Below are 22,995 nucleotides of genomic sequence, written 5' to 3'. Positions count from 1 at the left end.
AGTGGGCGGGGCCTTGGCTGCGGCGCGTGCGCAGCGGTGGTGCCGCGCATGCGGACGGGGGGCGCCGAGAGCCGTGCCGGAGCAGCGCGGGCGGCAGGTAACTCCGGGGCCGCGGCGGGGGCCGGGTCTGGGTCCCGATTCCGATCCCGGTCCCGCGCCGCTGTCCGGCTGGAGCCCGGTGCTGTTCTCTGGGCCTCACCGAGGCCGAGGCGGGCGTCCCCCGAGTCACCTTGCCGCTGCGGGGCTGGGCCAGAGGCCCGAGGGGGCGCCGGCCGCTCGCTCCGGCGGCAGATCCTCGTCCTCAGGGTGACGGGTTGCCGAAAGGACAGCCCCGGGATGCGGGGCCGGCTCTGTCTCTGACACCGGCCGGCCAGGGGTCTTGCAGCTGCCCGGTTTCTCGGCCGGAGGCACGGACTTGTGGGGCGGCAGCGCCCAAGCGTTCCCACGGCGCCGGCGTTGGGCCGGGAAGCGGCGGCGGAGCGCGCCCGCTCCGTTATCGGTTGCGTAACGCGGGCGGTGCTTGGGCGGGTGCGGCGCTCGTGCTCCCGGGGCCGCGCAGCCGCCGCCCCTCCGGCTCCGCCGCCAAAGCTGCGGATCGTGATCATGGAGTGTTCTCTAATGTTTCCATGGGCTCCCGATCCTCTAACCCCACAGGTGTATATATGGAACCGTAGAATATCGTGAATTGGAAGGAATCCACAAAGACCACTGAGCCATTGTACTGATAGATATATACTGCGGTTTAGTTATTAAGTCACTGAACAAAGAGCGTTTGTATACTGTGCTATGTAAATCGCCCAAATGCTTAATTTTAGGTAGAGTTGGCTGTCTGAAAGCACGACAGTAGTATTGCATTCACAACAGACAAACTGGGTACACCAGTAAGCAACTAAAATGATGGGAGACAAGTGATAACAAGTACTTGCATATGTTTTGTTCGCATCATTGCTTTTAAGATCAGTCTTTCAGTTTGGTATAAATAAATGGGGGATCGGGGATTTCTGGTGTTGGGTGTTGCAGAGAAGAGTGTGAACAAATGCATCAGCAGCAGGAATGGCAAAGAATTTCTCTTAAAGTCAAATGAAAGGAGCACCTGATAGCTCTTCTCTTCTGGAGCAGGTGTGCCTTTACATTTATGTAAACTTATTTTAGAAGAGGAAGACATTTTCCACTGGGGAAGAGTTTGTCTGCTTCTTTACTGCAGACTGTCTGATGCAAAATACCTAAATTGTGGTAACTAGCAAAATGGATTATCTGCACTGTAACATTACCTGTCCATCCTTTTGAGCTTTGTCCTCCAACTTAACTGTAACAGTATTTGAAAATGTACCCCTATGAGCAAATTTAGTTTTTGGTGCTCGGTGTGCACAGTGCAGAAATACTCACTGATATCTCTGAAAAAACTTTCCATGAAGTCATAAGTGCAGATGGAAGTGACAGCTGCTTTCCTTTGGAATTGTTAACCATTGATGTCGTTTGCCACTTGGGGTCCCTTTCAGAATGGATCTTGTCACAAAAACAATGTTTCCTCGTTATCAGAAGATCAGTAAGGCTCCCCAAGTTCCTTCTGCAATGCAAGAGTGTGAGGCCAGCGAACAGAGTTGAATGTAGTATCTGGGGTTCAGTGATTCTAAATAATGGATTGGCTTTCATAAACTCTTTGAATCGAATCTTGTTTCTGACAAAGCAATGATGATGCAAGGATGACTTTGATGAATGTTCTTCAAAAATCTGACAGTTCTGTATTGGTGACATATTTGGAGACTACTAATCATAGACATTATTAATGCTTTGGATATAGTTTGGATTTTATGCTGTTACAACTAAGATTCTTACAGCTTTCTGTATGTTTCAGATCCAATGGCTGTCCCACCATCGTACAGTGACTTGGGAAAGTCTGCCAGGGATGTTTTCAACAAGGGATATGGTAAGTAAGATGAGGATGGTTTGATCACCTTTCATATTTTTTTCTTGGGTATCTTGAAAATGCCAGTAAGAACATGAGTACATCAGAGACTCCCTAATACCTTATGGCAGAAAATCAGCAGAGCCCTGAAATATCTAGTCCCTTCTGATTCTGAACTTTGGACACATTTGTTATGAAAGTACTGCAGTGGCAAAGAGTTTGAGGCGAAGGTTACAAGTTTGACCTTAATATGGATTCCATATCAGTCTTTTTAACCTTCTTATTTTTCTATTTAGAGTCATTAAATCAGGGACACTGATGTAGATTGCTATAGGAGGCCGTATGTGGCAATAAATAGGTTCCTGAGGCAGAGTGATCTTTATGTTAATCAGAATAGCCTATTGTTAAATCTGGAGTGCAGATATTTTCACAGTATTGCATTTGTCTCTTTTCTGGAAACAGTACTAGAAAGTGTTGATTTTTTTTCTATCTGATTTTGTGTGCAGTAAAGGTTTCATTTTTATCCCAAATCCATATGCTACGTAAAACTTAAATGCACTGTGGTGTGGTCTCTCCCACCCTGGAGTTCAGGCTTTGCTAAAATCAATTCAAGTTCCCTGCTTTAGTGTTGGTTACTTCAAGCTTTTCTACCTAGTGCAACGGCCAGATATTTCCCTAGTTTCAGAGGAGACAGAAAATGAAGAAGGCAATAATACTTCTGAGTATGGCACTGATTGGAGTAAGTTGAAACATGTTTTTTGGAGTAGAGGAAAAGAAAAATTTCCCACCCTGCAATCAGAAATAAAACATAAACTAAGTAAATCAGAAGAGATGGCTAACTATATTGATGAGCCCTAGACTAGCAGGTAGCTACAGAAGGTGGAGTTACTTGAGGGTTGGTGTCTGTTATGATTGTAAATTATGAGGCTACTTACTTTGAGTTTTCAAAATTCCTTCAGTCATTCTTCTCATAATCCTTGTAACCCTTGGCATGATCAACTACTGTTTCAACATGAAAATAGGTTGTTTCAGGCCAGTATACCCTACCTGGCATGCTTTGGGTATGTTGAAAATAAGCCTTGTTTTTATCTTTCAGTGAAACAGGCACTGTGTGCTGTTTTATTTTCAGGATTTGGAATGGTCAAATTAGAGTTGAAGACCAAGTCTTCCAGCGGGGTGGTAAGTACTGGAGGCTTTCAACATCAGCAGCATAGCAACGGAAGGACAAATTCCTGAACTGGTAACAAGCATTAACTTGATAGCAGATGATGCTTCTCTATTTCATTTCTCATTTTAAAACTCATAGCTGAGTGAGATATTTCTGCAGTAGTATGTAGCTGATGTAGCAGTACTTCTTTTCCTGTGGCGTTCATAGGATTTTTAGTCTGGAGGAACTTCTATCCAAAAGGGACAAATAAACACCAGAGTTTAACTTAACTGTGTTTTCACTCATTTCCACTGTGCTTAAAATTCATGACTTAATTAAAGAGAACAGTCCTTCTGCAGTACCCTGTATGTAGAATTTGAGAGCTTAAGTAAGTTTTTGCATTCCAAATAACAGACTATTCTATGATCCCCATTTTAATGATGGAGAAGTGGAGCTTCCTCACAGTTTCACAGGAGGACTGGCAAAACCCAGAATATAGGTGTCATAATTTTGATCTTTAACCATAGGCATATATTATTTACTAGATAATATTTTTCTTACACTGACTGAATTCTGCACATCTTACCGCTCAGCGGTGTTCTGATTGGTAAGACGTGCTGCTTTTTGGCCTACTTTGTGATGGTATTTGCCTGAGCTCCCTCCTTTTCTTGCATTCTTGTGCAAGTGGTGTAAGTCCCTAGTTTTGTGTTACTGTATTCTGTCTCAGCTGAATTTGTGTTGTGCACCAGGAATGTGTGGGCACGAGGAACTGTGTGGTCTCCTTACTATGACTCTCTCCGCTTACTGATACTCTCTTGATAGGCAGTTTTCCTGGCTGGAAGTTTTGATTCTTAAATAATATGCTAATAGTTATTTATGCTGTCTTCTGACTGTGATGGAACATGAACAACTGTATTAATTTCTAAAATGGCCTTTTCTTTTCCATGCAATTTTCTTTGGATGGTTATCCAGTTGGTAAGAATAGTGATATGTTTTAACATGTCTGCTCTTTATTGCTTTGTCTGGCAAGGCTTTCTGTGCTGCATACTGAGTAGTTTGTAAACTGTTGATTCATTTTTAGTCATGTTGTTATTCACGTTGTACAGTTTGACTGTGTCCAGAGCTCTAAATCTGCTGTGTGATCCTTGTGCATAAAGCCATTTGCAGTCTTAGTCCAACAATTCACAACAAGAACACTGTAAAAACAGCGAGAGAGAAAACAAGATAGATTTGGTATTGGCACAGTTGCCTGTTGCTTCAGGTTTTCAGCTTGTTAGTGTTTCTGATGAGGATTCTGATGCAACAGAATAGAGTTTTGGGGATGGAGATGAAGTTATGAACAAAGTATGAGATCCAGTTAATGTGTGGATGCTAATAGTACCTCCGATTGTCGTGACACAGACATTTGAGCATTTTTCCTGTGGGCTTAGAAAACAGTGGTGGTGCCCTTAGACTTCGAAAACCACAATGATCGTGTCTCTTGATTAAATTGCAAGTGGTTTTGCCTACTAAGTGCATGGTGCTCCTGTAGATGCTGGGTACCATAAACTAGAAGGACAATGAGAAGCTGCACTTAACTGCTGATGCAGACTGGCGTGTGATGTGGAGCCAGAATGAGTTTGATTTTTCAGATAAAAAAATTCAAGAAATTATGTATTGGTGAGACGTTCTGATTTACACGGATGGCACCAGACTTCTGTCTCTGTGGCATCCTGCTTCCAGAACCAGATTGAGTTCTTGAGGCCTGACAGAATGCTTTGGCTTTTGATCATATGGCAGTGCAGGGTTTTTTATTTCCTTTGGCTTTGAGACAAGTGTTTACAGTCTGTCCTTTGCTTGATCTGAGAAAGAAACCAAGCTTTTTTAATCAGTTACCTGTTCGAAGCTTAGAAGAAAGTTACTTCTGAATTCCGATGTGGGTTTGAGATGCCTTTACACTGAATTTGTGGAAGTCACATGAGAACACTATATATCAGTTATGTCTTGTAGTAGTCTTAACACATCCTGACTTCTGTCACATTTTTGTTAGCTGGCTAGATGTGTTCTAACTGCTGAGCTGTTGCAGTAGGGCATTGGCTTAAGTAGGTGTCCCCTCCCCCAGCAGCATCCCTCAGAGCCCCAAGCAAGGAATGTGACCTGGCTCCCTAGCACTTCACAACCATTTAAAGACAGTATTTGTATCCTTGTGTGCTCTGCAGAGTCCAGAATTGTGAAAGTAATGTACATCCAGGAATACAACCTTGGATCTGGAAAGTCAGGGCTTGGGTATGGCTTCCAAAGCTTGGGTGTGTTGGAGAATGGCTCCTGCTGTCTCTTAAGCACTGTATCTTTCAATATTTAAACTTCAAGAGAAACAAAACTTGTAGTGACAGATTATTTATCTTCCTTCAAGGGAAATGTTTGAGAAGTGAGGATAACAAATGGGACCAGTTCTCAGATGCTTCATAAAACCTTGCTCCTCATACACCTTGAGCTTACTGCTGTGGCAATGTGCCTGTTCACTGCTTCATACTCAGCTGTGCATGAAACACTGAGTAGCTCTTGAGCTATTCCAGGAGAGATGTACATTGAGACTTCAAGTCCTGTAAGCGACAGGAAGCTCTGATGTGCGGAGGACTGACCAAATAGCATTTTACAAAATTCATGTTATCCAAAATTCAAAGCTGTTGGTTCCATTACACTGCTCAGTGAAGGACCAGCCTGACAGAGTCATGTCACAGATCTGGGGTCAGATTACTTTCTGATACTGTAAAGAAGAAGAGATCTGCAACTCGAAGGTGCCATATGAAGAGTGACTTATCTTCTGAAGTGGAGTTACTGGCTAAGGTAATGAGAGAGAAATTGGGGAGGAGGTTCTAAAGCCATCACCACAGGATGTGAAGAACCTAAATGACAGCAGCAGAAATGTTACGGGGAACCACAGCGTTAGGGTGCAGGAGTCAGTATGAAAAGCATCAGTTCACCAGAAAACTGTTTTCACTGCTGAAACACTGGGGGGAAAAATTATTACAATGAAGAAACACACAAGATGTTTGGAGAAATGTGAGAAAAAACTCCCTTTTTCTTTTTGCTATTCATCTAACAGTGTAACTTGAATGTAGGATTGCTTTTCCTAAGGGGGAGCAGATGTCCAGGACTGCAACAGGTGCTTTTTCATCCACGGTTGAGACAGTACTAGTAAGATGATAAAGAGAATTAGAGGAAATTGTGAAGAAAACCCCAGGAATATATATATACAGCTTTGTGTCCCAAGCAAGTATTTGGGCATGGAGTCATGTGAAGGTACAGAGCAAATTGTGGAATGTTCAAATAACTGCCACTTTGGCAGTGAAAATCAGGAAAAGGATTTTTTGATTGATAAGATTGGGAAAAGCATGGTAAAGTTAAGATGGGGGAGCAAGTAATTAAAGTCACACGATTAAAAGTAAATGAAGGTGTTGGGTCTTTGTGTAATATGGCTTTTGCCAACCTAGGCAAGTTCCAAGGTTCTATCAGTACACCTCAATAAAAGAAATCCCCAGAACAGAGATGCCAGAAGGAGCAGCATGTTGTGATGCAAAAGAAATCATTTTAGGTAGGGTAAGGAAGAAGAGGATGATGATTTTGAGGGTTCTGTCAAAAGGCCTGAGGGTATGAGTGCTGGCATAGTGCTGACAAGTGAAAAAATTGAATGTAATTAAATATAAAGAGTGCTGAAACTCATGACCCTCTGATTAACTCATTTGATTAGAGCATGGTGCTGATAATGTCAAGGTTGTGGGTTTGATCTCTGTATGGGCCATTCATGTGAGAATTGGACTCGATCCTTCGGGTACCTTCCAACCCAGACTGTTTTGTGATTCTGTGATATTGTGCTCTTGACAGGAGTTCACCGCAACTGGTTCTTCCAACACGGACACAGGCAAGGCTTCAGGCAGTCTAGAGACCAAATATCAGGTCAAAGACCAGGGACTGACATTCATCCAGAGGTGGAACACAGATAACACACTGGGAACAGAAGTTTCTGTTGAGAATCAGGTAAGACCAAGTAGATACTTTGGAAATGTTTTGCAGCTGGTATGAGACAGTATTGAGTTGAGCAGAAAGCACTGGAGATGGAAGATTGCACAAAAGTATCTAGAGTATTAAAAGAAGTGATATGTATTTGCAGAACAGGCAGGCTGGGAGTGGAGGGTGCTGGCATTCCCAGAGCCTAGTGCTGCTAGCCATGTGCTGCTAGGTGATGATGTAGGGCTACAGTTACAGCTGGGGGGAATTACCTAACCAGTTGAATGAGCTTACTACATAGAACTGTTACTGCTGCAATCAGGCAGGAAAACCAAAGACAGGTCTCATAATTTTAAATGCTTTAGCATATAAGCACTCCAGTTTGGCTGCCTTGAGATTGAATATATTTTGTAAGGTTGAAGAGCAAGATGAGTGCTTGCAGCTTGCCACTGGTTACACAGAGGACTGCTCTCAAAAGACAGTTTTGACATTAATAGTTTTATGCCTTTCACTTAATGCCTTGCGTGTAAGATAATGATGCCAAAGTTAGTAAAAATTCTGTCATGCTGTCTGCCTTGGGTGGCCATTTATGTTTGTACTTCTGCCCATGCTTTAAAATGGAAAATGGTGTTTAGGGAATAACAAAGGTGGGAGGAAATGAGATGGGTACATGCTTTGGCCTGTGAAGAAGTACTGTCTCTTAACAGAATATGTGTAGATTTTGAGAGAGATTTTTGAGCTATTGTATGGACTGTTTGAACTATAAAGTAAACATGAAGTGAGTAGTTTTCTTCCTGTCATTATTCTGTGAATAATTTTCTTGTTTTCAGCACTAGATGTTTTATCTTCCCATATGTAAAAACATACCTACAAAGTCTGTGCTGTTAAATGGCTTCATTGTGGGAAGAAAAAGTCCTATTTTAATGCTTTGTCATGCAGGATCTTCAAATTTCATTGTCAGTCATGAGGGAGACATTATGGTCGTATTTTGTTTTCTCTTTAGATAGGAAGTAGTGTTCTAGTAGTGGAATATAGCAAATTGTGTTTCAACTGGTTTTTTAGCAGATGTCTGTTTTTCTTTGCAGTTGGCTGCAGGGTTGAAGCTGGGTATTGACACTACATTTGTACCAAACACAGGGTAAGCATTTTCTATTACCTTTATCTAAGGAATGGTAGAATTTCCCATAACTTCTAAATCTTCTTATTCTGTTCATTGTGTAAAAGATCAGCATTTATTGGAGAAAGTTCTGCAGGCAGTGGATAATACTTAACTCAGACAAGTTCTGCTTGAAAGCGTTCTTCAGCTTTTTGGCCAGTGGCAAATTTATTGTTCTGCAGCAGGTACTAGATCTCTTAACTCTCCCCTTAAACAACTAGGTGTTCATGGTGTTGACAGTCCTAAGGCTGTCAACTCAGTAAAGCAATCTTCTGTTTTTATGATACTTTTGTCTGTGCACAGTTGAATGAGGAGGTAGAATGGGCAGTGGAATAGCACTTAGCTGTCTTTCTCAATTCTCATGTACTTAAATTTGGTAAGTAGTAGAGCAAAGGAGGGGTGTTTATGTCTGAATAATGCAAAAAGACAGATTGAGACTGCTTTGCAGGTAGCGCGTGGCATTACTTCATTGTTGGGGAGAGCCTGACAAAAGAATCTTGAGTTTAAAATACTGCTTGGATATGAGAAATTAGAAGCTAAGTCAAAAATGAGACCCCAGGCCTAGGTGTGAGCAACAGATAGCACAAGTGTTCTGCTGTGTCTTGAGTGAAAGAGAAAGGAGGTTGGGTAGAGAATTAAAGAGATGGTAAAGTTTTGGTGTAGTTGTGTTTGAACTGGTAGCAAAATCAACAGAGATGCATTGGAGAGAGGAAGGGTTATCACAAGAGAGGCAGAAAAAGGCAGAGCAAGTGGATATCTGGAGGATGAAGAAATCTGTTTTTGGTAGAGGAGACTGATCTCCAGCAGAGAAGAAGGGAAAGCAAGCACCGCACACAGAAGGAACACTGGAGAGAACAGAGAAAAGTTAATTGAAAACTGTTGCTGTTGCTGCAGGTTTATGGATGCTCCTGAAAGAAACTGATGTTGCCATAACGCATTACACTTCCAGAGAAGAAAAAGTTGAGATGGGTTTTAAAGCATTATGGAGAAATTATTCTGTCTTTCTTACTTCTTGAGGATGGTAGGGAGAAAAGTGGGACAGTGTGAATATTTGCAACACCATAATACTTATCCTGTCCCCTCTTCGGCAGCTCAGTTTTGAGTAGGGATTGCAGGAGTTTCATTAGCTGGCCTTAGGGGATGTACATACTGGAATAAAACTGCTTGTATTACATTCTTGTATACTAGTGTGGATAAAACTGCATGTTTCTCTCTGCAGGAAGAAGAGTGGAAAGTTGAAGACCTCCTACAAAAGAGATCATATACATGTGGGCTGCAACATAGACATCGATCTCTCTGGACCAACCCTTTATGGCTGGGCAGTGTTGGGCTTTGAAGGCTGGCTTGCTGGCTACCAGATGGCTTTTGATACAGCCAAGTATAAGACTACACAAAATAATTTTGCCTTGGGATATAAGGCAGGAGACTTCCAGCTGCACACTAATGTGTAAGTATTACCTGAGCCTACATAAACATTCTCAGAGGAGCTGAGCAATAGGAATAGTTAGCAGTAATGGCCTTAAGTCAAAGGTGGGTGAAGGGAAGGGGATGCTGATTTGTTTCAAATTAATTTATATTCAGTATTTTCATTTCCGGTACAACTGGAATAGGGTCAGCCTCCCAGCAATTGGCTGTCTTGATACCTTGTTTCAGAGTAATTCTGGGGTTTGTACATCTAATATGGTGATGTAAAGGCACTTTATGGTAATTTGTAATTAAAAGCTGTGAGCTTTAACTTCTCTTATGGCATGAGACAAAACTGCCTTCAATGAAACTACTGTACCTTCTCACCCTCTTTATCAAACAGGAAACTCCTCCCTCAGAAATGCCCAAGGTGAAGGAGAAAGGCATGTGTAGCATTGTTTGTTTCCAGCTGTCATCACTGCATAGCTCTAGTCTTTGCTTTCAGGTGGCCTGAGATGCCTTGAACATGGTGTATTTAAACAGTTGTAATGCAACAACATTGTTTTCAGTCTTCTTATTCCTGTAACTGGAGTCTCCTTTATGTGTTACTGCACACTGGCTTACTTGAGACAAGCAACCAGGTTATCTGGGTGGGTTGTTTTGTTTTTGTTAGGTTTTTTGGGGGTTTTTTGGTTTGTTTTTTTTGGTCAGAACCTCCAACTGTTGGTCTCTCGCTGTTGGAAAGTCTTGTTCCGTTCTGCAAGTAAAACGTTTTGTGTAAAAAAATATGATCAGGAGTATGCTAGCTCCACCTCAAAAGCAGTGAGCCTATTTTCAGAGAAGTATTGGATCTCTTGGTTCCTTTTAGGAGATAATGATCAAATGATTGTGGGGAGGAGTTAATCTAAAGAGTTACTAAACAAGGCAAGACTTGACACACTTGCATCTATTACAAACAGGAATGATGGCACCGAGTTTGGTGGGTCTATTTATCAGAAGGTTAATGATCAAGTGGAGACATCAGTCAATCTTGCATGGACTGCTGGTAGTAACAACACACGTTTTGGTATTGCTGCAAAGTACCAAATGGATGAGAAGACTTCCGTTGTGGTAAGAATCCTGTTACAGAAATGAGTATTTCAAAACTCCTCTAAATACTGAAAATTCATGTTATGAAGCAGTTGCTTTAACTAGTTACTGAGGAAGCACAGTAGATTGCAAATTGTGGCTTCTGTTGTGGTTCAGAGTTTAATTGGGACCTCATACATCATACTTGTAAAATTATGGGGGAAAAATCTAAAATGTAATTTTGTCCATAGTGAAATAGTCTGACTAGTGTGCTTGGAGTAGTGTGCTGGTGTGGTGCAAAATGTATTTCAAGAGGTAACAAAAGGACACAGTGTCCTTTTAGTTCTTAAATCCATAATATAAACCATATTATAGTTACAGTGGTGAAAGTCCAGCTGACTTCTCCTGACAGTAAGTTAACCATTGAAAGTCAGTTGATGTGTTTTAATACTAAGAACTGAAGTAGCAAGCATTTATGTTTCAAAACAACAATTAGTTCCTGGACCATTGAACCAGAATTAAAGATGTTCAATACTATTGTAAAGAGCTCAAAACGTAGTAATGCAAAAAGGGGATTGCATATGCATGTATTTCTAGCTCACTGGAAGAAAAAAGAAAATCGCTTCTGTGATGTGAACAAGACAGGTTCTGAGGGACTGTAGTGAGTGACTCTTTAAAGGATAAAAAGACATAATAGAGAAGGCAATGAGGAACAGCATGGCATTTTGTGTAGGCAGAACTGGACCACCATTTTCTTAAGCTGGAAACTCCTTAGAAAAGATTGGAACATGCTTCTAATAGAGGTTGGTCTACAAGTAGCTAAAGAGCATTAATGCATAAGCCACCTTCTGAGGGCACTGGGACACTTCTATACAAATACTTAAACACAGTTTATAAATATTCTTTTTTCTTGTAGGCTAAAGTGAACAATGCCAGCCTCATTGGAATTGGTTACACTCAGACCCTCCGACCTGGTACGTAATTCACAATGGTAGCAGCAAATAGCATGAAGTGCTACACTGTGGTTTAATCCAATGTCATCTTACGGCCAGAAGAGATGAACAAAGGAGCTAGAAGTCTTTAGGCAGATCAGAGAAGTAAAAGATGTCTGTGTAAACAAGTTCGTGTGGCAGCTGAGCCACATGAGTGAGGTTGGGTACCTGCGGGAGAGCACTGTAGGGATCTGGTGTGTGATGGTTCTCATGACTTGCTTTTGTAGGTGTAAAGCTGACCCTCTCAGGCTTGATTGACGGCAAGAATTTCAGTGCTGGAGGTCACAAAATTGGGCTGGGATTTGAGCTGGAAGCTTAACACAGCTTTAAGTAAAACAACTGGTGGTGCTCTGGAAGATGAAGGAAAAGTGTACCCGGTGCATTTCAGCCTTAATATTACTCTGAAATTTGAAGAAGTGTGAACTTTCTACTCTTCCCAAGAATGAATTTAACCCAATGCTGAAGTCTCGAGTGTGCCAGCACAACAAAGGAAGACACTTGAAGGCATGCATGGAAGTTGTGATGTTTGTGCCACATTTCAGTTTCCTGTATTTTAAATCTGTTCCAAAAAAAAAAAAAACCCCCCCCCCAAAAAAATAAAACCCCAACAAAAAAAAAACTGGAAGAAAATCCAACCTCTCCCCATTATTGTATTGAATTTTGCATGTCCTATACTTCACAGGCTTTTATAAAAGGAGGTCTCTGTGCTGTAGTGGAAATTTGGGGTTCCATCAGAATGAAATAAATTGGTCACAGTCAGAACATAAGGTTGGTGTGTGTTGACTCTCCCCAAGGTTCCATCCAGCTGGGTTTCTTCGTCTTTTTTCATGCAACTTTAAGCAAGGTTAATAGATAATCTACAAATGTTTTGTTACACAATACCTGTACACTGAAGATTTCCTTCTCCTGTGGTTTCTAGGATAACATTCTTACACCTCTCATGTTTTACAGACCTGCACAGCGAAAGCAGCTTTTTCCATTATAATGTTATTGAGGGCATCAAAAAGAGCAAACCAAAAGTTTGTTTTAGATAATTTCGTTCCCATAGAGGAAACAAGTATTAGATAAAAGTACAACCATTACACTTAAAGAAAAAAAGTGCAAATCAGCAAAGTTAAGAAATGCAGTTCACAGTTCATTAGGAAGGTGACATCTGCCAGTGACTAGGTCTATATTCTTGTTCAGTGTTCCTTAAAAACCCTAAAATGCAGCAAAACAGCCACAGGCAATGCCTAAGGGAAGATATATTAGGATAGACTATCTGCTGTCTTAAGGCACAATTAAGAACATTTTACAAGCAGTTAGAACAGGCATTCCCTACTGTATCTTTGTGAAAAAGTATCTGAGAAGTGAATACTAAAAGCTAGGCCATATGTATCACAGAAGCAGTTGGTGATAGTAGAAGGCAGTTGATGTTCCCTTCTGAGAGGCAGCAGCTTTTCACAGTTGGCTTCCCAAGGTAGCATGGCTTCTGAGGCAACCAAGGTGATTTTACATCTGGGTTTGTTCTGGACTGTTTGTTTCTTCTACCTGAAGCTGCAGCCAGCTCCAGTCTAGAGCCTAGAGAACAAATGAAGTTCAGCACTACCTTACAATTGAGCTAAAAGTTTTAACACGAGTTTTACTCTGAACAAGCTGGACAATGTAATTTCATGATGAGCCATGTGACTGCTGTCAAGGAGAGATAACCTCCTTGCACTCTCTAGTATTTTACTCTCCTTTTAGTATTCTGCATCATTAAATTAAACATCCCTGCCCACCACTGTACCGCCCCTCCATCACCCCAATATTGCAATATTTTTGTACAACAGCCAAGTGCTTCGCCCCCTCCTTTACTGTTCAGCACAAGTTCCCAGTCCATGGCTCCCAGTCTTGGCAGAGTATGGCAGCAGATTGTGAGGGGACAGCTGCTTCCTATCTCTGCATTCCTACTCTCCCCTTGGCCAAGAGTAAATTGCAGATTTCAATTAGCTGTATTAGTGGTGGCAAAGTTGCACAAGCAGAACTTTAAAGCCATGCCCTTCTCCAGTCAACCTATAGAAGAATGAATACATTACCAAGAAACTCTGCTCTTGATCCTTCATTGTGTCATGCATCACATTTTCTAGCTGGCTACAAAGTTTCCGAGATTCCAGCAGCAGCTCCTCGCTGAAGGGGACAATTATTACACTATTAATTTCTATGGCAATTTAAAGAGACGCTGCCTCTATCATTAACAAATATTCCTGGCAGATACTCTGCAAAACACCAATGTTGGTCAGGTCATTGGCTTATAATTCATACTGCAACTTGAAAAGTTGGTGCTAACCCCTGATTTATTGGACAGGGGAAAGGAAATGTATCCCAAGATGGGATTGGATTCTTACTATGTGGAACCACTGTTGCTAGGGAAAAAGCTGAGAACAGCCTATAAACTTAAGGATAGAGCAACATGCAAATAAACTCGGGTCTCATTTCCAAGTGGTGACCCTGTTGATTTAAGCAAGCCAGAACTACACCTGCTTGGTTCCAGCAGTCTCCTCAAATCATACAGCTTCAGCTACTATGACGTTACATGACAGTGCTTAAACAGTTCTTGCTGGCAGTGTACTTCCAAGTCAGCCTAACCATCTCAGATTTAAGGAGAAAACAAAAAAAAATACCTTTATTACTGAGGCAAGGGGAAGTGAAGCTGTACACGATTCCCCATTTTTCATAAGGAAGATCTGCAAGCCCTAGAAAATCTAACTACTAAGTAAACCAAAACTGCTGACAATGCAAGCTGAACACAAAGTGTAAAATATGAGAAACCATGTGTGCCATTATTTCATTATTTAATGCTGGCATTAGCAGCTGAACAACTCCAGACTTTGCCTCACCTTCTTCTTACAGATTCTGATAAATTGTATGTTCCAGAAGGGACTTGCAGCGGCAGCTGACCTGAGCTCCCAAGACGTGACGTGTTCATGCTCTCCGGACTGCCGCTAACAGGACCACGGACTTTACTCTGAAGAAAACACACAATATTCGAGTGCAATTATTTCCACTACTTTTCAGCAGCCAGGAATATAAGACAACCTGAAACTTGGCTTTAACTCAAAATAAAGAAAAGAATCACTGGACATACTCAATTTATTATTATTTCAGTAACCTGTGCTACAAATCATATTCTCGGATTAAACTGGACTTCTTATTTTACTTACACAAGCAATTTTCAGCAAGTTCCACAGTTCTTTCTGTCGTTTCTCCTGAAGCCGAACAACTGTTTCCTCATCTTCACTCATCAGATTCATCACTTTTTCCACTTTGGGGAACAATTCCAATGCCTTCTGTTTGCAAACTACAGTTTTACTATTAAAAAAGTAAAAACTAATCAGATCTCACATGGGCCACTGCAATAGAACATTACCGTAGCTACTTATTTCCTGTAACCCACATGGCAAGATCTCATTAGCTATATGCACTGATTTTTAAACCTTCTCTTGCTGGAAGAGAAAACGTCTCCTCTCAACTCTGAATAAAATCTACAAAGCTCACCTGAGCTGGGCATAAATGACTCGAACTTTTTTTTCAAAGGTCTGGATTGCCTGCAGGAGCAGTCGTACTATTTCCTGGCTGTCACCACTTGTCCTCTGATCTGGAATGAGTCAGTATTACAGAGAAAAAGGTAGGTTTACAGGACAGAGCGAGAAGTTTCTTAGTGGCTTGTTTCCACTACTGCTTCCATCCTGAAACAGATCCAAAGTTCAGGATATGTGAGTTTGGGTGGGATTAATTACACTGAATTTTTGCCACCTTCTTCAAAATTTAAAGAACTTGAAAAGGGGAGTTGGGACTGTATCAAAGGAACAGCCATGTCTTCCATTCTTCCTACACAGAAGCAGCAGTAATACTCGTGGCAACAGCCTGCTGAGAAGAGCTCCAGAAGAGTTTCGAGAACAGCTTACAAAGCACCAAGACAGGAAGGCTGGCCTAGTGTGAAAATGACTCCCTGACTCCCCTCTCAAAAGAAAGGCAAGTCCAGGAAAGGCCATGTGCTGCCCATGTCTGGGCAGGCCTAGAAGGCAGAAGTTTTCTCAGTGATCCTTACTGCATCTCCAAACTTACTATCTGCACAAAGCAAGCTGACCTTGAGCTAAAGTGTCTTTTACCTCTTGGCTTCTCTCTCAGTCTTCGGTACAGCTCTCTGGCTTGTTCTTCTCTAGAAGAAAAACGCAAGAAAAAACAAAGGATTTCCAAAGAATCAAAATTGAGAACAAATAGTTTGAGAACGCAAATCTTTTGTATACCTGTCTGCAATTTCAGACAAATGAGAGATGAGTCAAAAACCATTTTTGGTGTTAAAGTCCTCCCAGTTCCCCATAATTTGGGAAGAAATAGCCCTTTCATTGTCCTGTAGTGAATAAGCTCAGCTAGAAACACTCCTGCATCTGAAGCTCAAAGTCGTTCAACTCACAAATCCTCCAGTGTTCCTCCTTGTTTACGACTTAGTGGGCTTCTCTGCAGGTCCACAATGTCTGTCTGCAGGGCCATCATCCTCTTCACTAACTGGTCCACATCATCCTCCTGAAAGCACAGTCAAACATAAGCAACAGAACAGCCTGAGACACTACCACTCCCACTGGCTCTTTCTTTCTCATTTATATTTCTAAACACACCAGCAAGATGCAAACAGCAGTCTTGGCCGAAGACAAATGAGTCCTTTCAATTTAAGGTAAAATTAGGTCGGTGCTCTTGGATAAAACAGCTTCCAAGACATTTTTGGGGTTTCCCCAAGATCTCTCTTTTCCCACCTAGGCCTTATAACCGAGTGAGTTTCATGTAGTACTAGTAATGGACAAAAACAGTGCCACACAAACCAAAACAATGTGAAAGGTTGAACCGGTCCAGACACAAGGAGTTTCAATTTAAGGCTAGGATAATGAAGAAAAAGGATGAGGAGGAGGGGAGAGATAATAAAAACAAGCCACTTTTTCTTTATGACAAGCAGTTAGATTTAGAAACATACCCGTCCACAAAATTCCACAGCTTGCTCCATCTCTTTCCAGGCAAACAGCAGCTTCTCAGAAGCTACAGGAATCAAAGAAGAGTGACTGGCTTTCTCAGGTTCACAGAGAAAGAGGTAGGCGTTTTTGTGAGGATAAGAGGCATGAAAAGACCTGTTTGCTAGATGCTATACTCACTAATTCCAAATTCAATCTGCTCTTTATACTTTTCCAGATCAATTTGGATGCTTGTTTTAAAGAAGTCCAGCTTTGCTTTCAGCTGCTGAGAAAGGGAGGCCATAGAATTCTTCATCTTCGAGAGGGTACTATTGTAACGCAACAGATTCATCCTGCATGGACAAGAAGGTCCTATTAGCCTCTGAAAGTAAAAATCCACCAGGCCTCCACTTACATCCAAAGCAGATACTTGAGAGAGCAGTGAGGACAAATGCGGTTGTGCCAAAGGGCTAACTCTCAGCTTTTCATTAATTGCTTACAGCTCCAATCATGGGCTTCCCTATTCCAACAGGGTCCCATTTCTGTCTTCTCTTTCATCAGAGCACAAAGACAGAGGTAAGTATTCTAGAGAAACTGCCACCGTACATGGCTGCTCGCTGCCCCTGCTGGAGCCGGTTACAGTCCTCCTTCAGCATCCGGATCGTGTGCCAGATCTGACCCCACACCTTCCGCAGCTGGAAAAAGGGGAGATTCTTCTTTGGATCTTGAACTGAAAGCAGAGGAGGTGGGGGAAAGGGAAATGTACGTATCATCATGAAGCAGGAAAGTTGTGTTATCACAAAACAGACCAAAACATTGCTCCCTTGAGGGGCATGTTACTGCCTGCAAAGCCTAGAGCTGGATAACCCCTCTGTGGTTCCCCCAGTGCATCACAATCAAACACTTTCTTTTTTCGGTTCTTCTCAAAAATTGAATAAATGACAGTCTATTTTACTGCTTCTCAGTCCCATGGACACTCCTCTCAACACAGACCCCTCCCCTTCACATTCATGCCAGAGGAAGTCCTTACGGATGCAGTCAACACTTTCTGGATGAGGACGCAAGGCCACCTGAGCCTCATAGGAAACCTTCTTGTTATCAAAGAGGAAGAGGAGGTCTGTGTCTGCAGCTGCAGTATCATTCACCTGCAGAGGACAAAAGACCCAGCTAGGTTTCCTCAGGAAAAGCAAGCTTTGGTAACACCCTAAACAGAATAGTCCTTCTCAGCCAAACACACAACACCAAAGGCAACAGGGTACCTACGCTCCAGTGGCTGTTAGGCTGTAAGGATACCACAGCAAACGATACCAAAAGCATGCCACAACAGCAGGGAGTGCTGTGATCCCAAAATGAGAGCAGTGTATTCTTATTCACTCAAAACAAGAAAGGGAGTATGCAGGCTTACCTTGCTATCACCTGTATGTTTAGTGACCAACTTCTGAGAAAACAATGCAAGCCCTGCTTCCTGCAGGAGTTCCTGGTCCTGTTCGGGAATTCCCGTATCTGACTGAATCCTGGCCTTCACACTCTGCAGAGTCTCTTCCTCTGTCACAGGGTAGGTGTGCACAGTTCCCGTAACCATGTTCAAAACATGAAGCAACTACAAGAAGAGGAGCATGGCATGAGAAAGGCTGAAGATACACTGGTCATGCTAGAGCAGAGATTGAGAGACTGAGACCACCAACAAACTGTTCAAAGCACCTGGCAGACTCAAGAAGGCACCTCGCAGTTACTTCCTAACATTATGGCAGAGTTCTTATCCTCCGTCAGGTGGGAGAGAGGCCACATGGCAATTAAATAGCTTCAGTTGTAGAATCCTCTACCAGAATATGGAACTAAGCATGCACAGAAGCTATTTACTACTCCCAACAAGCTCAGGGAGTATTTGTCCTCAAAGCAAGAGGAAAGCACCTGTCACTGTCAGGAGACAGTTCTACAAGTTTCTGCCTTGCACTTCCTCCTAAGTTTATGATTCAAGCCTCTCCTTTCACAGGCTACAGGCAACTGCTCTGTGGAAAACTTTTCAGGGTAATGCAGACCTATTGCTTACCTTCAAGTTCAAAATGTCATCCAAAGCCTTGAAACAACCATTGGGTCCATATATAGGATCTGTACCCCTCTGACGTGGGTGCCACATTAACATGAGTTGCAGCCATTTCTCCAGCCTCCCAGACAAAACACTGAGTAATAAAAACCAGGAGATCAGAGGAGGTAAAAGTGCATTAGCAGTAACCATATGGCCTGTTCTGTGTGGGAGAACTGACAAAACTCCCTCCCCCTTCTCCCTGCAATACTACACCCCCCTCATCACAAATGCAGTATTTAGAAGGCAGAAACCAAGACTACACAAGTCTGACAAGCAACAGCACTACTGCCTGTGTTATGCACCCAATTTACTCACAGATTAACGCAGTAAGGCATGTATTATAAACTTGGTCCTTCTGCAGAACATTCAGTTTTTTCTCAGCACAGCAATTTCTAGCAATCACCTGTTTAGATTGTTCGGGCAGGGCAAACTGCTAGAAAACTTGACTTCTCCGGATAAGTCTTCTGAAACAACAATATCCAGCTCGCTCTTCTGACGCACTTTTGTATGCCTAATGTAAGCAAGTACAATGGTGAAATAATTGCCTGTCTTTCCCAGCCTACATGCAAGCAGGCTCTTAAAGCTACCCCCGACAGATATAACACAGATGCCACTTTGGTTTCTGTTACCTGCCCTGCAGGAGTCAGCCCTTATCCCACAGAGCAATATCAGGAATGCTGAACTTGCTCAAGTGGGTCAAACTCCTGTGAAGGGGGTCAGTTTCCACAAGGGCAAGGAATATAGGGATATTATCCTCAGAATCAAGGTACCACACTTCTACTTCCTGTAAACAGGAACATCACATCATGCCCACTCATCACCCAGGCACAGCTCACTCACCATTGCACTGGCTGCCAGTTGGGTAGGAATGGTCGGAAGCCGGTAATGCACTCAAAGGCAAGTGTGCCAAAGCTCCAGTAATCCACTGTCACTGTATACTTCTGCTGTTCCAGCAGCTCTGGAGCCTGATACAGTTTACATACATGAGACAAAGCCACCCAGCTCTTAGCTTTCTCTGTCCCTTAACATCTCATTAATCTTTGTACAAATGATTAAAGACATTACTGAACACTGCCTCTCAACGCACTTTAAGACCTTCTCGGAGTGGGCAGCACAGGTTACTGGCACTCCTGCTTATTTGTAACAGAAATAGCTAGCATAAAAACCAGTGTCAGCAAAAAAGCAGTAACCTTTGCTAGCTTCAGCACAACAAACACATCCCATATCACGCAAGTACTTAATCCCAGCCCAAAGCTTGATAACAGTTAATTCTATCCCACCAGAAAGCAGTAGCTGCTCTTCCAGATGAAGCTGAACTCCTTCCTTACCAAGTACTGCAGAGTCCCAACAAAGGATGTGCATAGGCTACCCTGATCCAGCTCCTTAGCATAACCAAGGTCAATGATTTTGTGTATTAACTGAAACATAACAGAGAATAAGAATGCTAGACTGAAGTCCTGTTAAAAGCACATCATACAGCAGAAAGAAAAGGGTCAGCTGTTCAAAGCTATGCAGGAAAGGTGCCAGTGAAGAGACAGAAGGAGAAACGGAAGGCAACTGTAGATTTCTAAAACCATAATGAATTTGAAAGTGTCGTAGCACACTTAGCAATTATGTGTCTAGCTCCTTCCAATCTTTGGTCAATCAGTACAGTCTGGTTCTTTCCTTAATAGTTGACAGTCAAAATGTCAGGTGTTAACAGATGTCTAATACAATGTCTCAGCTGCACACAGAATACTATTCATCTGACACGGTGACCTGAGACGGGCATTATCCTGGGCTGAGTGCTCTTGCAGAGGGACTGCATGAAGCACATGCATATTCCTTGTACACTTACTTGTCTGTGCAGGTAAAGATAACTGCCTCCTGCTTACCCTTTGCTCTCCTTGCTGCAGCACAATGTTCTCTGGTTTCAAGTCTCTGTGGATGATCCTGTTCTCATGAAGGTATCTGAGAGCAGAAGCTGAAACACAGAAAAAGCCAGTTGTAAGAGCATAATTAAAGTACCTAACACAAACTCAGTAAGGATTCAGTTCTACGTAGTAATAAGCATGGCTTTCATATCAAACCTTGTACATCAAATATACAATGAAATACTGGGTATAAGGGATAAAGTCAGCATCCAGCATGATAAAACTTTGGACACAAGCTGAGTTCTCTCTCTGGGTGTTCCCTCACACCCTTCCTGTAAACTGCAGTAACACTGGCTAGCCTCCAGAAGGCAAGGACCTCCCCAGACTCCCAACACTTTTGACGGATGATCAAGATCATAAAAGGTCAGTCCAAAACGTAGTCGCTAAGGTCACTGCTGTATATCTGGAGAGTGGATTCAGGACTAAAACGGTTTCCATAGCTCAGACAACTGAAGGTACTGCTACCACTTACCAATGTCAGATAACAAGATAAGAATAGAGTCTTCCCGCAAGCCACAGCAATTCTCCAGCTGGTTCAGGTACTGCAAGTAAGCAATACAGAATGTAGTCTTTCCCTCCTCTATCCTGAGTGAGGCCGACAGTCCCACAAATTCTCAGGGATGCAAGAGGCTTCAGCAACAGCAATCAAATTCTCAAGAAGCACAAAACTCAAGAATGACTGTGACCAGTGGCAGCAGCAATTACAGCTTCGTGCCTTGGTTTAATTGCATGGGAGGATAAAGAAGCAGGCAAAAGAAATCACTGTCATCTCATTCTCATCCTTCTATTTGTTCCATCCCTCTTTGCCATTTCCCCAGGGCGTGACAGTATCAACTCCAATCTGAGGCCTAAAGTCTGTGTTTTAGCTATGGATTACGGCAAAGGTCACAAAAGCCTTAGGATTAGAACTATCATGTGTTATTTCTTCCTGTGACAGACAGGAGTCAATCACTTTCAGGAAGGGTACAACCTACAGACACACCTACCCTACAATGGTCTTTGCCATACTCATGTAGTGTTGCACATCCCTTATGTTTGCCACCATTCTTTATGTGCAAACTTCTCACGGTGTCACTTGCACCCAAAAAAACACAAAGAGTTTCACAAAGAACTTAAGTCTTCAAAAGCTGAACATAATATCAAAGACCAAATCACCAACACTGGTTGATGCCACGACTAGAATTAGGAAGCATCAAGATGTGAAAGCAAAGGTTTTAAGGAAAAACTTCAGTAGAAAACCTAGGATCAGATTAGAAGCCAATCCATTCCTTGATTACCACCCCTGGGACCTCACCTTGCGGAGGTCTCCACCTTGGCAATACTCCATGGCCAACAATGGCAAGTCATTTGGTGCGAGCTTCTGCATCCCTTCAGGGACATCACGGGCAGCCACCACATTGGGATGGCTCAGTCTGCGGAACAAAAATTAGGCAAGTAGACGTGACATTCTGCAACTGCTCTACAGTTTCACATGCTCACGGTCACCGCTCAAAGTCCTACGTGGTCATAAATCCTTTTAGAAATTGAATTAGTGAATTCTAAAGGTTTGCATCTGTCACGTATCTAGACTCATTACAACTCCTGGCATTTGACGTACAAGACTGTGTTTCTTTGACACGTATGCATTATACATCTGCCTAGAAGGTACGGCAACAAGCCTTGCAAAGGAGTGCAAGACAGTCTGTTGCCACCATCCGGAAATGACCCAAACTGCAAACTACACCCGAAAATGTCAATCCAACACCCCAAGGGACTGCCCCGGAACAGACGGTAAATCAGGCAAAGCAGCGGCTAAGAAGCACCATTGCTGTAGCGCTGAGGACACGGCAGACGAGCCGAAGATGACAGCGTGAGACCCAAGAGTCTGATGCAGCACAACGTGAAGTTGTCCTACGCGTGAACTTGCCCGCACTTGCCGCCGCAGGGAACCGGGCACCTCCCGGAAGGGGATCCCTTGGCCGAAAGCCTCCGCCACCATTTCCCTCGGCGCGCCCGTCAGATCCGCGCTCCAGGGCCGTGACCCCTCCGCCCGGCCCGGCCGCGTCCCCGCCCCGCCTCACCTCTTCATGATCTGTATTTCCAGCGCCCAGCGGTCGCGGTTGCGCGGGCTCAGCTCCTGGCGGCACTGCTTGATGGCCACCTGCTCGCCGGTTTCCTGTGGGCACAGCACGGGTTGGGCTGAGCACGGGTCCCGACCCGCGGCGCCGCGGGCCCGGCCGCCCCCTACCTTGTTGTGCCAGCGGATGACGTTGCCGAAACCGCCGGTGCCGAGGCGCTCCCGCATCTCCCAGGGCCCGCAGGTCAGCGCCTGCAGCGCGGGCGGCCGGCTCATGGCGGGCCCGGCTCCGCTCCCGGCGCCTGCGCTTCCGGCTCCG

At 43.2% G+C, this 22,995-nt stretch overlaps 2 protein-coding genes across 3 annotated transcripts; one reads left to right on the top strand and one right to left on the bottom strand.

Annotated features, from left to right (window-relative positions):
* The first annotated feature begins 11 nt into the window (after positions 1-11).
* VDAC3 (voltage dependent anion channel 3) lies at positions 12-12,729 on the top strand. 2 transcript variants are annotated; one of them, XM_079328834.1, is made up of 9 exons: positions 12-97; positions 1,856-1,927; positions 3,036-3,085; positions 6,918-7,070; positions 8,126-8,178; positions 9,416-9,643; positions 10,560-10,710; positions 11,585-11,642; positions 11,888-12,729. In XM_079328834.1, the coding sequence occupies exons 1-9, from the start codon at positions 49-51 to the stop codon at positions 11,977-11,979; spliced, it is 906 nt and encodes a 301-aa protein (XP_079184960.1). In that variant the 5' UTR covers positions 12-48; the 3' UTR covers positions 11,980-12,729. The 2 variants fall into 2 exon arrangements, with proteins under 2 accessions (XP_079184960.1, XP_079184961.1); XM_079328835.1 differs by lacking the exon at positions 12-97 and adding an exon at positions 158-654 and having other exon boundaries at positions 11,888-12,427.
* Positions 12,730-12,774: 45 nt separating this feature from the next.
* On the bottom strand, positions 12,775-22,993 carry IKBKB (inhibitor of nuclear factor kappa B kinase subunit beta). Its single transcript, XM_079328816.1, has 21 exons — positions 22,848-22,993; positions 22,681-22,775; positions 21,915-22,032; positions 21,093-21,162; positions 20,582-20,670; positions 20,036-20,125; positions 19,548-19,672; positions 19,111-19,218; positions 18,672-18,801; positions 18,027-18,221; positions 17,652-17,766; positions 17,228-17,351; positions 16,823-16,974; positions 16,648-16,709; positions 16,096-16,205; positions 15,791-15,840; positions 15,177-15,276; positions 14,843-14,990; positions 14,519-14,646; positions 13,718-13,808; positions 12,775-13,220 (listed from the first exon to the last, which is right to left on the bottom strand). The coding sequence occupies exons 1-21, from the start codon at positions 22,950-22,952 to the stop codon at positions 13,152-13,154; spliced, it is 2,274 nt and encodes a 757-aa protein (XP_079184942.1). The 5' UTR covers positions 22,953-22,993; the 3' UTR covers positions 12,775-13,151.
* Positions 22,994-22,995: the final 2 nt, after the last annotated feature.

This window comes from Erithacus rubecula, assembly GCF_903797595.1.
Source record: "Erithacus rubecula genome assembly, chromosome: 29".
Classification (NCBI taxonomy): domain Eukaryota; kingdom Metazoa; phylum Chordata; class Aves; order Passeriformes; family Muscicapidae; genus Erithacus; species Erithacus rubecula.
Note: the sequence above shows the minus strand (reverse complement) of the source record. Positions and strands in the feature narration are given on the sequence as shown.

Bases quoted from the DNA above. Each gene is read 5' to 3' on its own strand.
- IKBKB (XM_079328816.1), bottom strand. From the start codon at position 22,952: ATGAGCCGGCCGCCCGCGCTGCAGGCGCTGACCTGCGGGCCCTGGGAG. The intron at 19,219-19,547 runs GTGAGTGAGCTG...TGCTTACATTAG, and splicing joins AACTGGCAGCCAGTGCAATG to GCATACAAAAGTGCGTCAGA. The intron at 18,222-18,671 runs GTAAGCAATAGG...CTCTTCTTGTAG, and splicing joins ATGACATTTTGAACTTGAAG to TTGCTTCATGTTTTGAACAT.
- VDAC3 (XM_079328834.1), top strand. From the start codon at position 49: ATGCGGACGGGGGGCGCCGAGAGCCGTGCCGGAGCAGCGCGGGCGGCA. The intron at 1,928-3,035 runs GTAAGTAAGATG...TTTTATTTTCAG, and splicing joins TGTTTTCAACAAGGGATATG to GATTTGGAATGGTCAAATTA. The intron at 9,644-10,559 runs GTAAGTATTACC...TATTACAAACAG, and splicing joins TTCCAGCTGCACACTAATGT to GAATGATGGCACCGAGTTTG.